At 47.7% G+C, this 15155-nt stretch overlaps 1 protein-coding gene across 1 annotated transcript; it reads left to right on the top strand.

The window, feature by feature from the left end:
* Nucleotides 1-9034: 9034 nt before the first annotated feature.
* On the top strand, nucleotides 9035-14392 carry LOC132571848 (uncharacterized). The gene is made up of 2 exons (XM_060238642.1): nucleotides 9035-9692; nucleotides 13691-14392. Exons 1-2 carry the CDS (start codon nucleotides 9039-9041, stop codon nucleotides 14390-14392), a joined length of 1356 nt encoding a protein of 451 aa, XP_060094625.1. The 5' UTR covers nucleotides 9035-9038.
* Nucleotides 14393-15155: the final 763 nt, after the last annotated feature.

Genomic DNA, 15155 nt, shown 5'->3' with positions numbered 1-15155 from the left:
CGGAGAGGGTGTCTACGGTGGGAGCAGCGGGGTGGAATTCTAGCAGGAGCTCCTTTGCATATTAAGCCACACACCCCTGATGTAGTCAGTCCTCCAGGATCTTACAAGGCTCTTTTTTGTAAGCTCTTGGAGGATTGGCTACATCAGGGATGGGTGGCCTAATATGCAAAGGAGCTCCTGTTAGAATCCCACCCCTGAAAAGGGATGTGCTGGAAACTGCCCAAAGTCTAAAGACGAGTGCTATTTTAGTGTTCTGAACTGCGTGGTTGGATACAGAGAAGCAAGTCCAATGAGACTTCAGGTCAGGCTACAGGTGATACTGGAGTGTCAGGACTAAATCTTTTAATTATTAAAAGCCCCCCTCCCTCCAACAGAATCCTCATCCATGGATTGGGAAGGGGGATTGTGACTGTTATTTAGAGTTAAATTAGATGCCTGAGGTTTCACCTGTTTAACCCAAAATCTCCTTGGAGTCACTGTGGCCTACTTTTAAGTAAGCACACCTGGGCTTAATAGTGCAATCCCATACATACTTATTAGGAAATAAATTCCACTGAAATCTGTGAGATTCGTTGCTGAACAAATGAGGTTAGGAGCGGATTGTGACTATGCTCAGTTTGGCAATGAGTTGTGACCACTGGGAAATGTAACTTAAAAAGCATATGCTGGGAAATTACTTCAGCTAGTGTAAAAAATAAATAATTAGGACTTGTTTCAGCCATGCCAGAGAATAAGGGGGTAGCAGGCTGCAGGCAATGGAGATTGGCATTGAACATGCTTTGCATTTTAGAAAAACCTCCCTGCAAGCAGAAAAGTAGCACCAAAGGTTTCAGCTACCTCTGTTGGCTTGTGGAACTAGCTTTTCTATTGACAGAGGGCTTTTGACATGGAGAAGTATTCCTGTGTTACACTGCCTTCTGTCTGAAGCAGTGCGGTCCATTCTGCCCTCTTTGCCCACCTTCTTCTGCATGTGTGAACTGGGCCTCCTGGAGGATTCCATACATCCAAGAATTCTGGGGTCGCAATAGGGCTGCTAAGCCCCCGGGCCAGGCCAGGATTCTCCCATCCAGGAACCTCCCCTGACATTGCCAGCGCGATGATGTCACCCGTGAGTGACGTCATCGCACTGGCGATGTCATACACTGGCCACTCTAGGCATTTCCAGGAAAACTCTCATGGTTTTCCCAGACGCTCTAGCATTTTGGGAGGGAAAATGCTACGGTACAATAGGTACCATAGAGGTTTTACCTCCCAAAATGCTAGCGTGTCCAGAAAAACCATAGTTTTCCAAGAAATGCCTAGAGCAGCCAGTGTGCGACATCACCAGCACAATGACATCACTCACAAGTCCACCACCAGATGTCTCCCAAAATTCTAGTGGCCAGAAAAACCAGAGTTTTCCCGGAAATGCCTAGAGCGGCCGGTGTGCGACATCACCAGCACAATGACATCACTCATGAGCCCACCACCAGATGCCACAGGGGACTTGGCAACCCTAGGTTGCAAACAGGCCCCAAAGGAACCAACTAGAAGTGTTTTCCACAGAAGAAAGTCTTAACAAGCAAGCTGGTGTTAACTGCTAGTGAGAAGCCAGAATTCATCAAGCTGTGCTGAGTTCTGCCAAATTAACCCTACGATTGGTGCTCTTTTGCAAAAAGCATGGAAACGTGATTATTTTGACATGCCGCAGAGCATGGGATGGTTGCCCCTTTCATGGGGGGTGCTCACTTCTCTCCTTTAGTTTTTAAGTTCTCAATTTGTATAATAGGCTAGAGCAAAGCTAATGGGGAGGCAAGAAGGGAGGGAAATGCATGAGATTTTTTGAATAGTACTAAAGGGCAGAGGAGTGTAAAGAAAGGGTCTCTGGGTGTGTATCCTCATCCATGAAAGCCTTATGAGTTAAACAAAGCTTGTGAACACTGCAAGATCTTATAACCATTAAATAAATTTCCTGCAAGTTTAAAACAAAAACTTGCAAATATACAAGGGGCTATAATGCATGACCTTCAGTTCTAAATTATTTGTGAACCGTCTCTCACCGAAGAGATATCTAGAGTAGCAGTAGGAGGTATTAGATTTGAAAATGGATTTTTTTTCTTTTCAAAATCCTGTAGGTTTCCAAGGCTGTCATAGTAAATGCTCATGTTTACTTAAATAACTGGAAAATAATCGGGTCTTTTTTTTTGTTTGACGTCATTTGGCTTTTCTTAAAGTGTTCCAATGAATGCTAGAAATGCACACCTTTGTCATGGTTACTGTCCACTTTTCCCCAATTTCATTTTTACGTTCTGAAGAAACTTGGTTAATCTTGAGATTTGCCAGAACGTACCTGGAAATTATTGGATCGTGAAGCTTGTTGTGTAAACAAATCAGTAGCAAAGGTTATCGTTTTTATCTGCAAACGGCGATGTAAACACTGATGCAATTAAATCATTTACAGAAAGCACTGGTTGATCCTGAGCTATGCCGGCCAATATCAGAATTCTGTCAAATTACCATGACATTTCCCTCATATCTTTTTTAGGATCATCCCAAAACAGCAGCAACTTTCTGACTTTTGACTATAACATAATACATTCTGTATATTCCCTTTTATTTTGGGTCTTTTTTATAATAGTATTTTTATTCATCCTTGTTTAGCTCATATCGTTAAGTATTTATATCCTTTTTGAAATCTCCTTTTAATGCCATTTCACTTAACATTGTTTGAATGCTTATTAGTTGCGTGGTAAAGAGCATCTATTTAAATACACCACGCAACGATATATAAAAATGGATGCAAGCAAAAGTCGATGAGAAGGGGTGGGGAAGACCTGCCATGCTGCCTTTGATAAATTTGGGCCAGGGCGGGGGGGGGGGGAGGCCTGGAATACTGAACTCGATGCAACACTTCAAAGACAGCTGAATTAACAACTTTAAAGGTCTCGGGCTACGGCTTTGTAAGCAATTGGCAAATGACTCTTCACTTGCGCAGCCCCCCCTTTTCCCATGCAGCTTTGCAACCCAACGGAGATGTCCATCTCTAAATCGGCCCCTTTGTGTCCTGGTTAGCCCCTACTGGGGGGAATTTTGTGTCTACGTCTTTTTACATAGCTGGATGTCCTGGCTTTTGTTATGCATGGTAATTTTAAGAGGACTGTACTGTATTCTTTTTTTGTGTATTGGTCAATAAACAATAAGGAATAGTAATTCCTCCCCAAGGCCCTAATATTAAACATTTTGATTTTTTATCACAGTCTTCCTTCCATGAGTTCAGAGCAGTGTATATTGTCTTCATTTCATCTTCATGAGGCCCCCTTACAAAGTAGTTTAAGCTGAAAGGTAACCATTAGTTACATGAGAGCCAGTTTGGTGTAGTGGTTAAGTGAGCGGGCTCTTATTTATTTTTTATTCGGGATTTATATCCCGCCCTTCTCACGAATGGCTCAGGGCGGCTAGGAGAACCGGGTTTGATTCCCCACTTGATTTCCCAGTCCTCCACTTACAGCTGGAATGGCCTTGGGTTAGCCATAGCTATCACAGGAGTTGTCCTTCAAAGGCCAGTTGCTGTGAGAGCCCTCTCAGCCCCACCCACCTCATAGGGTATCTGTTGTGGGGGGAGAAAATATAGGAGACTGTAAGCCGCTCTGAGTCTGATTCAGAGAAAAGGGCAGGGTATAAATCTGCAGTCTTCTTCCTGATGGCGTTTGGTTTTTTGGCCGCTGTTTGGCACCGAGTGTTGGTTGGACTGGATGGGCCATTGGCCTGATCCAACATGACTTCTCTTATGTTCTTATGTAGTTCAAGGGTAACCAGGAGGCTCTATGGGTGACCAGAGATTTGAACTTCAGTCTCTCAGCTCCTAGTCTAGCATTCTGACCACAAAAGTTGCCAGCCTCCAGATGGCACCTGGAGATCTCCCACAATTACAGTTGATCTCCAGATGACCAAGATCAGTTCCCCTGGAGAAAATGGCTGCTTTGGAAGGTGGTCTTGACAGCATCATCTGCTGCTGAGGTCCCTTCTATGCCCAAACTTTGCCCACCTCCCAAATCTCCAAGTATTTTCCAATCCAGAGCTGGCAACCCAACCACCACACTATGCATATACAACATGGCAGGGGTGGCCAACGGTAGCTCTCCAGATGTTTTTTGCCTACAACTCCCATCAGCCCCAGCCAGCATGGCCAAAAATCATCTGGAGAGCTACCGTTGGCCACCCCTGCAATATGGGATGCTCTGCTCTGTCTAGTGTATTACACACAAAATCCGGTGTCTGAATTTTGGAGATAACCCCTGCATCATACTCAGGATAACATTCTGGAGTAGATTCAGGTGAGTAGCTATGTTGGTCTGACGCAGAAGAACAAAATTTGAATCCAATGGCACCTTTAAGACCAACAAAGTCTTATTCAAATAATGTAGTCCTGGGTAGGCTTGCCAGACCCCCAGTACAGGTGGAGGTCCCCTACCACCCAGCCCTACTCCAAGCTGCTGATTAGTTGATCAGTGGGTGGGACCAGGAGAAAGCCTAGGCGTCCTACTCCAAAGTTGCACAGGAAATGATGTCACCATTCCAGCGATGTCCAGATGACACTCGTATTTGGGCAAAAATCCTACAGTAGAAGCTGATTTTTACCTGTGGAATGCTGGTGACAAGGCCTTTCTCTTTCTCCTTCTAAGTAACCCCCCCATCCCCTGCTGGTTGCCAGGAGAGCCCCGGGGCTCCTGAAACCTGTTGTGTGGAAATGTTTTGGGACCTTTGAGAAAGGAAAATGTCAGCCACAAGAGCTAGGACTGATCTCAAAATGGCTGCCCTCAGAAGTAGGACTGATCACGAAATGGCTGCCCTCAGAAGTAAGACTGATAATAAAATCGCTGTGCTGAAAGGTGGGATCGATCACAAAATGGCTGCCATGGGCAAGGCACTCCCAAAATGTTGGGGTGTTCCAAGCTGAGCATTCTTTTATGATGGAGGTAGTGGTTTCTGAAGGGTTAAAAATATTTTTTTTTAAAAGAATTTTTCCTCAGAAGCACAGTTTTATGTAGTATCCCTGATCCTCTGTGATTCTCACTTCAAGGAAAAATGTTGTTCAATCAAATTACAAAGATGATCTAATGATAACAAGAGAAAGACATTTTACATTTAAAAAAACCTAGAAGCACATCTTGCATAACACATTCATGTACGTTCATTTAATGTATTGTGAAAAGATTAACTTCTAAGAAGTTAAACTACCTCTGCTCATCTCTTGCCTTGAATGGCGGTCAATAGGCTGTGACTCGGTGGCATGTTGCCGTTCTTAAGTAAAAATGTGCACACTCCTATCTTGTTGCTGAGCTCACAGATGGGTCTTACTCTTCTCTCCCTTCAGACTTACAGGTGAAAACTAACTCCAGTTACCTGTGACATAGGTATTTTCCAAATGGGGCTAGGCTTCCATGGTTTCCAGTTCCACAGTGGTAACGGATAGCACATGGCAAGTTTCTCTGTCATTTCCCTATCCTAGTCTATTGGCCATGATCATTCTCTTCTCAACACAGCATTTTTTTTAAAAAGGCTGAATATTACCATATCATAATGTTATAGCAGTCTATGTATTCGATTCTCTGAATCCCAAGTTTTCATTTTGTTCAAAAAAAATGTCTAGTGCCTTTTGTTGCCTTTTCCCATTTCCTCAAAACAAAACAGGCTACAGACTTAAAAAAACTGAAGCTGAAAATTCAAAGAATATACTGATTATTATATCAATATAGCAGTATTTATTTACAAGTTAAAAAAAGCAACACCCCTGATAGCAGGGGGAGGCCATGTCTGCTGCAGGGACGGGATGGGGAATTGGCTGCCCTGTGGGAAGAACTGGGAAAATCTAAAGAGGAGAAGGAGAGGAGGAGATTGGGTTTATATACCACCCTTCCCTACCCAAAGGAGTCTGAGTGGCTTACAATCTCCTTTCCCTTCCTCTCCCCACAACAGACACCCTGTGAGGCAGGTGGAGCTGAGAGAGCTCTGACAGAAATTGCTCTCGAGAGGAACAGCTCTGCGAGAACTTGTGACTGACTCAAGATCACATCAGCAGGTGCACGTGGAGGAGAGGGGAATCAAACCCGATTCTCCCAGATAAGAGTCTGCACACTTCACCACTACACCAAACTAGCCATTAAAGTTTGCTGCCCTTCCTAAAACACAGCAGAAAAGCAAGTTTGGGAACAAGTGGAGAAAAAAATGGCAGGAAACCAGAAGGCACATGAACCTACTAGGATGGTACCATCTGTCCATCAAGATCAGCTTTGTCAAGATCAGACTGGTAGCAATTCTCCAGGGTCTCTGGCAGAGGTCTTTCACATCACCTACTGCCTAGTCCTTTTCTGATGGAGATGCTGGGGACTGACTCCGGGACCCTCTGCATGCCAAGCAGATGCCCTGGCACTGAATGGCAGCAGCTCTTCAGGACCTCCGAAAGAGAAAAGGTATTTTCCAAGACTTGGCAACTGAGATCATTTTTCTAAACGGAGATGGCAGGGATTTGAATTTGGGATGTTTCGCACACAAAGCAGTGTTGTCAGCTTGGGAAATTCCCAGAGATTTGGGTCCAATGCTTGGGGATGGCGAGATGCCACCAATCCTTCCTGCAGCAGAGGTCTATCAGTGGCTATTAGCCACAGCGTATTGTTGGAACTCTCTGGAGCAAGGGATGCTCTGTATTCTTGGTGCTTGGGGGGGCACAGTAGGAGGTCTTCTAGTGTCCTGGCCCCACTGATGGACCTCCTGATGGCGCCTGGATTTTTTTTGCCACTATGTGACGCAGAGTATTGGACTGGATGAGCCATTGGTCTGATCCAACATGGCTTCTCTTACATTCAGCCGGGAAGTCCACATGGCTTTTGTGTGTTTGCACACTTCTTCAGTTTGGGTTCCAATGAAAGATTACACCCAGAATGAAAACCTTTTGGTGCCCCTGGACTCAAAAACTTATTCTCCTGCTGCAGACCAACGCAGTTACTCACCTGAATCTATCATTTCTTCCCGGGCAACTGATCTCTACAATCAGAATAAAAAGAGAAAATTGGCAATCAGAATGAAAAAGGAAAACTATTTTTTTTTCCTGGACCAAAAGATCACCACTCTGATCCACTACAGCACCCTGACATTCTTGCTTTGCAATTCTGAGCCACACTTTCTAGCCTCGCTCACTTCAAAGGGCTGTTGTGAGGCTAGAACCACGTGCCCTTCTCTGAGTGCCTCGGCTTGGGGAAAAGAGGGGGAGAAAGAACTCTAGCCCTCTAGCACCATGCAAAGACCGAAAATCGAACTCGATCGTTTTTGATGCAGTGCTTTCAGTCGGGGCATTGCGGCAATTCCACCCCCCCCCCCCAAAATCTTTCCAGTCTACTCAAGCTAGTGCGTTTCCCTCCGCCACTGCCGTTGCCAACCTCCAGGTGGGGCCTGGGGAGCTCCCGAAATCAGTTGATCTCCAAAGATCAGTTTCCCTTGAGAGAACGACAGCTATGAAGGAGAGACTCTATGGTATTATACACCACTGAGGTCCCTCCCCAAGCTCCATTCCTGAACCTCCCAGGATTTCCCACCCCGGAGCTGGCAACCCTACCCTCCACCGTCGCCGTCCCCCGCCATGACTTGCTACTCCTCTCCGGGCAGCAGTCAACTGCAGTCTACACAGAAAGGTGAGAAGGCTAGATCGCAAAAGGGGAGCAAAGACACAGGAAGTGCGGTCGTCATTTGCCTCCCCCCCTCCAATGTGAAGCCTCTCTAGGAACCCGATCTCTCTGGCCAGTGGAAGTGCTGCGGACACGAGCAAGAGCGCCTGGAGGCTAGCCGCTGCCTGCTCTTTCCCAGTGCAATCCCTCTCCTTCTCTTGCGCGCTTTTGCGCATGGGAAAGGAACGGCGCAGCGCACCTCTGCCGCGATCCGGAGGTATCCACGTGCAGTAAGGGGTCCTGAGTTCTTAATAAGCAGAAGCCAGAGAGTAAGGAGGCTTTCGGGGGGGGGGGGGAGAGATGAGTTCAAGAGAGGTGAAGAGAAAACCAGGCATGGTATGGAGGAAGCAGCTGGAGGAGCGGCCGCTGGGCGAGAGAGCGAAATGGAACTTCTGTGCCCAGGGGCAGTCTATCTCTGAACGCTAGTTAAGTCCGGGAGGCGAAGCATTGGCGCAGAGAGGATCCGGCTTTCACCGCCGCTGTGGCTGCAGAGGCATGAGTGTGGGCGACAGAGCTTCCACACGCTGAGGTATTTGGCGCATTTTCTCCATCTTTCCTCCCTGCGATTCTTCCTTCCCTTCTGCACCTGCTCCACACCAACTCACATCGGCCCTTAAGGGTGTGGACATCGTATGTCCCGTGGCAGCTCACCACCCTCTCTTCTCCACTTTTTAAATTCACTCATGCACCATATGCAAGAAGAGCCCTATTATTAGTTTTTATTTACACCCCACTCCCGCCCCCTTCTGCGGACTCAGAGTGGCTTATGACATTCTTTTCTCTTACACCTTGTCCTTGCGATGATGACTCTGTGAGGCAAGTGAGGCCAAGAGATTGTGATGGGCCCAAGGTCGCCTGGCGGGCTTTCATGGCAGAGTGTGAATTCGAACCTGGCTCTCCGAGGCCTTAGCTTGCTGCTTTGACTACTGCACTGTGCCAGCTATACACAGAGTGTTTCTTTGCCTGAAATACTGCTTGCTTTTTTCCCCATCTTACTTGGCACATGGGAAGATCCCTGCATTGTGCAGTTGGAAATGATCTGCTGCACATTTTAAGTCCTGTCCCTTGGAGTCTGAAATGTTTGCTTGTGAAGTGAATTCCTGCAGTGGGCCTGCAGGCCATAGCTCAGTGGTAAAACATCTGCTAGGCAAGCAGAACGTTCCAGGTTCGTTCCCTGGCATCTCCAGTTAAAAGGTTTGGCTGAGAGGTGATGGGAAAGATGTCCGTTTGAGACCCTTTGAGAGCAGCCGCCTGTCAGAATAGACGATACTGACCTTGATAGACTGATGGCCCAATTCTGTATAAGGCAGTTTCCTGTGTGTTCGTGCAACCTTTAAAACCATGGATGGGGAAAGTGCATGGTCGGAGACCAGCGGCCAAGCCAAGATGTCCCCTCTCCTCAGTTTTTACCACTTGTTGCTGGATGTCATGCTTTGTGCTCTGAGGAGCAGCTTAGACCTTTGTCTGGTGCTTCTGCGTCACCAACACGAGAGGAGAAAAAGATCCCGGGGGTGGATCACCTCTTGCCACAAGGTTCTCCACAGCAAGGTGAGAAGATGTCCCCGTCACACGGCCAGGTTTCCTCGGAAAGGCTCCGTCAGGTCGCACTGGTACGCCCTTGCCGAAGTGGGTAACCCCCGTCGTTGGTGGGTGTACCCCTGCCGCGAGGACTGGTGGGAGAAGTTTGTTGCAGAGGTCTGGGACGCTGAAAAATGGATCGAGAGTTTCCGCATGACCCGAGGGACGCTGTTCAGCATCGTGGAAGTCCTCAGGCCGCGGATTGAGCGCCAGCGCACGGTCATGAGGGCACCGATAGCGACGGAAAAGAGGGTTGCCATCACGGTGTGGTGGCTTGCCAACAGGGAGTGCTACCGCATTGTGGGCCAGCAGTTTGGCGTTGCCCGGTCTACGGTGGCGGAGATAGTCTTGGAGGTGTGCTTCGCTTTGGGACTAGACCTGCTTCGCAAGACCGTGTGCCTTGGGGAGGTGGATAAGGTAAGGTGGCCCTCATACCACTGTGCTCCTGGGGCTTTTCCTAAATCCTGAGTCCCTTCCTCCCCCCATTTTTTTTCTCACATTAACTACCATTTCTCACATTAACACAATACAGTGTGTCCAAAATGGCCTCACCTAATAACCTGTGGGCAGTGATCAGAGACATGGTTTTTTCGGTGGGGGCACCTTGCCTGTGGAGGATCCATCCCTTTGAGGCTTGCCTGGCACTTACACTGGTGTCTTTTGGGTAGCTTGCCAATACTTACTCAAGCTTTTAACTAAGGGGTTTGATCTTTTGAATTAGGGGTGGCCAGACTGCAGCTTTGGAGCTGCATGTGACTTCCACACATATTGTGTGGCTCTCAAAGCCCCACCCCGCAGCTGGCTTGGAGAAGGCATTTCTCTCTTTAAATCACTTTGCCAAGCCAGCTGGCGGCTAGGAAAATACATTTAAAGTTAAAGTTGCTTTCTTTCCACCTCTCTCCATTCCACCTATCTATTTGCTTTCCTTCCTGTGTTGTGGCTCTCAAACACCTGACATTCATGTCTTGTGGCTCTCAAACATCTGATGTTTATTCTATGTGGTTCTTACATTAAGCAAATTTGGCCACCTCTGCTTTTAATTGTTTTAAAGCCTGAAGACCGCTAGGAGGATCATTTTAGGCTGGCAAATGTTCCACGCTCTGGGTTTTTAAATGTGTGTTTATACTTCTCACTTAATCTGAATGCTCTTTTTGGTTCTGTCTTTTATTTTGTGCACTGCTCACTTTATTTTGTGAGTGGTTTCAGAAGAAATACAGATATTTTCTAAATCAGGGGTCCCCAGCACCGAGCTGCAGACTGGTACCGGTCCATGGCTTGCTAGCAACCAGGCTGCAGAGTGAGGCAGAGGCGCTGCACTGCCCCCGCCCGCCCAAGACCACCATTCCCTCTAAGCTGAGTTAGTGTCAGCTAGTTCACCGTTTTTTAGCCTCCGACTCACACATTTTTGTCTTAGGAGAAACGGTTCTAAAGCAAGCTAATTCATGCAGTAGCTTACCACTTTCATGCCAGTAGCTCACGAAGTGGAATTTTTGCTCACAAGGCTCCACAGCTTAGAGCAGGGGTGGGGAACCTGCGTCCCGAGGGCCGAGGTCACTTGGTGTGGCCCTCGGGGATTTCTGGACCGAACCAAGCCATGTGGTAGCCTCCCTGGGGCCTGGCTGGCCAGCGAGGATCATGGGGCCCAGCTGCACTGTGCAGCAGCCTCCCCAAGGCCAGGCAGGGATCACAGGGCCCAGATGTACTGTGCGGCAGCCTCCCTGGGGCCTGGCTGGTTGGCCAGAATTGCTGCAGGGCCTGGAAAAGTTACTGTCACAGTTATAATAATATAATAATAACTTTTTATTTCTATCCCGCCCTCCCCGCCGGGGCAGGCTCAGGGCGGCTCACAACATAAAATACATTATACATCAATTTACTTATAAAATCACAGTTAAAACAATTTACAAATTATTAAAATTAACAATAACAATATCAACATGGTGCTAAGCGTTAGATCTTCAGCAGAATTCAGTAATTAAAAGCATTTTCAATGGCACTTCCCGGGTTCAGTTCAGTTTGCACTTGATTATCCCAGATGGTGTGGCCTAATATGCTAATATTAGGGGGTGTGGTCTAATATGCTACTGAGTTCCTGCTGGACTTTTTCTACAAAAAAGTCCTGGACCTATGCATTTGCCTAGGGTGGCAAGCCGGGTGTGTGTGTGTGTGCGTGCCAGATTAGGCTCTCCCCACGTGACTTCAAATAGAAAAACAATTATTTGCATTAATTTTGCTGGCTTGAATCATTCTCCCTCGGCGGAGCACTGTTTTTTAAGCTGATAATTTTTTATGGCCTGTGAATGATGTTATAAGTATCCATATGGCCCTTGGCAGAAAAAAACATTCCCCACCCTTGGCTTAGAGGGAATATGTTCTGGAGACCCTGGAGAGCCGCTGCCAGTCTGAGAAGACAATACTGACTTTGATGGACCAAGGGTCTGATTCAGTATAAGGCAGCTTCATATGTTCTGTCCTGTTCCGAGTGTGTTTGGCATATAGATCTACCATTTTTTCGTTACCTTTTCTGTTGATGTGAAGCATTATCGTAATTTATGGCACCCTCTCACGGGGCTTTCAGGGCAAGAGGTGAGCAGAGGTGGTTTGGCATTCCCTGCCTCTTCGTAGCAACCCCGATTTCCTTCGTGGTCTCCCATCCCAAGCATTAACCGGGGCTGACCCTCCTTAGCTTCTGAGATGATGAGGATGATGATATTGGATTTATATCCCGCCCTCCCCTCAGAATCTCAGAAGCAGCTCACAATCTCCTTTATCTTCCTCCCCAACAACAGACACCCTGTGAGGTGGGTGGGGCTGAGAGAGCTCTCACAGATGCTGCCGTGGAGCCAGTTTGGTGTAGTGGTTAAGTGCGTGGACTCTTATCTGGGAGAACCGGGTTTGATTCCCCACTCGTCTACTTGCACCTGCTAGAATGGCCTTGGGTCAGCCATAGCTCTTGCAAGAGTTGTCCTTGAAAGGGCAGCTGCTGTGAGAGCTCTCTCAGCCCTACTAACCTCACAGGGTGTCTGTTGCGGGGGAAGAAGATAAAGGAGATTGAATCACTCTGAGACTCTGATTCAGAGAGAAGGGTGGGGTATAAATCTGCGGTCTTCTTCTTCTTTAAGGACAAACTCCAAGAGAGCTATGGCTGACCCAAGGCCGTTCCAGCAGGTGCAAGTGGAGGAGTGGGGAATCAAACTCGGTTCTCCCAGATAAGAGTCTGCACATTTAACCACTACACCAAAGTGGCTCTCTGATAAGATCAGGCCAGCCTAGATCATCCAGGTCAGGGCAAGAGAGAAACAGAGGTGGTTTCGCCACTGCCCGCCTCTGCACAGTGACCCTGGACTTCCTTGGGGGTTTCCCATCCAGGTACTAACCAGGGTTGTCCCTGCTTAGCTTCCAAGATCTGACCAGTTCAGGGCTAGCCTGGGCCATCCTTGTCAGGGCTGTCGTTCCGTATGTTTTGTAAATAGAGGCAAGTTGGCTAGTGGAAGGTGTTCCTCTGCACATTTTTATTTGGGTTTCTTCATGTTTCCCACTTGTGGAAAAAAACAAGATGGTTGTTCCATGTGCCCAACTTCATTGCTGGTGTTCCTAGAGCAGGGGTGGCCAAACTGAGGCTCAGGAGCCACATGTGGCTCTTTCACACATATTATGTGGCTCTTGAAGCCCCCACTGTCCTGTTGGCTGGCTTGGAGAATGCATTTAAAGTTAAAGCTTTCTTTCCACCTCTACCTCACTCTCCCTATCTATTTCCTTCCTTCCTTCCTTCCTTCCTTCCTTCCTTCCTTCCTTCCTTCCTTCCTTCCTTCCTTCCTTCCTTCCTTCCTTCCTTCCTTCCTTCCTTCCTTCCTTCCTTCCCTCCCTCCCTCCCTCCCTCCCTCCCTTCTTGCGGTTCTAAAACATTAGATGTTTATGTCTTCCAGCTCTCAACATCTGGCTTTTATTCTATGTGGCTTTTACATTAAGCAAGTTTGGCCACCACTGTCCTAGAGCACCAGGGAACTGACTTGCTTTTCCCCTCTTCAAGTAATCAGTAATCCATAATTCAGTAATCAAATTCTTATCTGGGAGAATCAGGTTTGATTCCCCACTCCTCTGCATGCACCTGCTGATGTGACCATGAGTCAGTCACAAGTTCTCACAGAATTGTTCCTCTCAAGAACAGTTTCTGTCAGAGCTCTCTCAGCTCCACCTGCCTCACAGGGTGACTGTTTTGGGGAGGGGAAGAGAAAGGAGATTGTAAGCTGCTCTGAGACTCCTTTGGGTAGTGAAGGGCAGGGTATAAATCCAGTCTCCTCTTCTCTAATTCATAAAGGACCAGGTCTGCCACAACTAGTGTCTGTAGGGATGTTCCCTTTACCTGCTTCTGCGACCTTTTCAGCCTGGCTTCTCTCTTCACTTCTCCTGTTCAGATCATGGAAGGCTTCCGACACCTGGGCTTCCCGCACTGCATTGGGGCCCTTGGCGAGACCCTCATCCCCATCAGAGCACCAATTCGACATGCTGAAGAATCCAAGCAGTTTTGCTCCATACTCCTTCAGGGAATAACGGACCATACTGGTCGCTTCATCGATGTGGAGGTCGGATGGAGCAACCAGAATCACGATGCCCACATCTTCAGGAACTCTGCCATCTGTGCAGCTATGGATGCTGGGGCTTTTGTGCCCGGGAATCCAACAATTGCCATTGGGGGTGTGCAAGTTCCACCCTTGATTGTAACCAGCAGGGGCTATCCGATGCGGCGCTGGCTTATGAAGCCCTACAGGGATCATGATGATAGCCATCGGTCCCTCTTCGATGACCGGCTCAGCAAGGCCCAGAGTGTGGTCGAGTGTGCCTTCCGGCGACTCAGGGCCCGCTGGCAGTGCCTGACGGTGCTCCCTGTGGCCGAGGAGAATGCCACAGCGGTGGTGACAGCCTGCGTGATCCTGCACAACATCTGCGAGGAGAGAGGGCACGCTGTCCAAGGAGACCTGTGTGAGCCGCAGGCTGTGCTTTCCCCAGCAAATGAAGGAACATATAAATGCATTGAGGATGACCGCTCTTCTGTGGCTGGGAACACTGTGCGGGATGCCATCTCTGCATTTATGCAGACACCTCAGACTAGGTCGTGAAATTCAGGTTTGACATCAGTTTTGCTTTCTCCTATTTTTACGTTTTTGCTTCATTTAGGTTATTTATTGTCTGCCTTTCTTGATGAGACTCAAGGCCGATTATACAGATTTTGCGGCCGCCTCTTTAAAGATCTCTTCCCCCATATCTGCTTGTATATAGGGAGGGACAGCAGCCCTGTGGTGCAGAGTGGTAAAACTGCAATGCTACAGTCCTAAGCTCTGCTCACAACCTGAGTTCAATCATGGCGGAAGCTGGGTTCAGCTAGCTGGCTCAAGGTAGGCTCAGCCTTCCATCCTTCCGAGGTCGGTAAAACAAGTCCCCAGCTTGCTGCGGGGAGAACATAAGAGAAGCCATGTTGGATCAGGCCAATGGCCCATCTAGTCCAACACTCCGTGTCACACAGTGGCCAAAAAAATTATATATATATATATACACACACACACACTGTGGCTAATAGCCACTGGTGGATCTCTGCTCCATATTTTTATCTAAACCCTTCTTGAAAGTGGCCATGCTTGTGGCCGCCACCACCTCCTGTGGCAGTGAATTCCACATGTTAATCACCCTTTGGGTGAAGAAGTACTTCCTTTTATCCATTTTAACCTGTCTGCTCAGCAGTTTCATCGAATGCCCACGAGTTCTTGTATTGTGAGAAAGGGAGAAAAGTACCTCTTTCTCTACTTTCTCCATCCCATGCATTATCTTGTAAACCTCTATCATGTCACCCCGCAGTCGACGTTACTCCAAGCTAAAGAGTCCCAA

Source organism: Heteronotia binoei, chromosome 5 (genome assembly GCF_032191835.1).
Source record: "Heteronotia binoei isolate CCM8104 ecotype False Entrance Well chromosome 5, APGP_CSIRO_Hbin_v1, whole genome shotgun sequence".
Lineage (NCBI taxonomy): Eukaryota > Metazoa > Chordata > Lepidosauria > Squamata > Gekkonidae > Heteronotia > Heteronotia binoei.
Note: the sequence above shows the minus strand (reverse complement) of the source record. Positions and strands in the feature narration are given on the sequence as shown.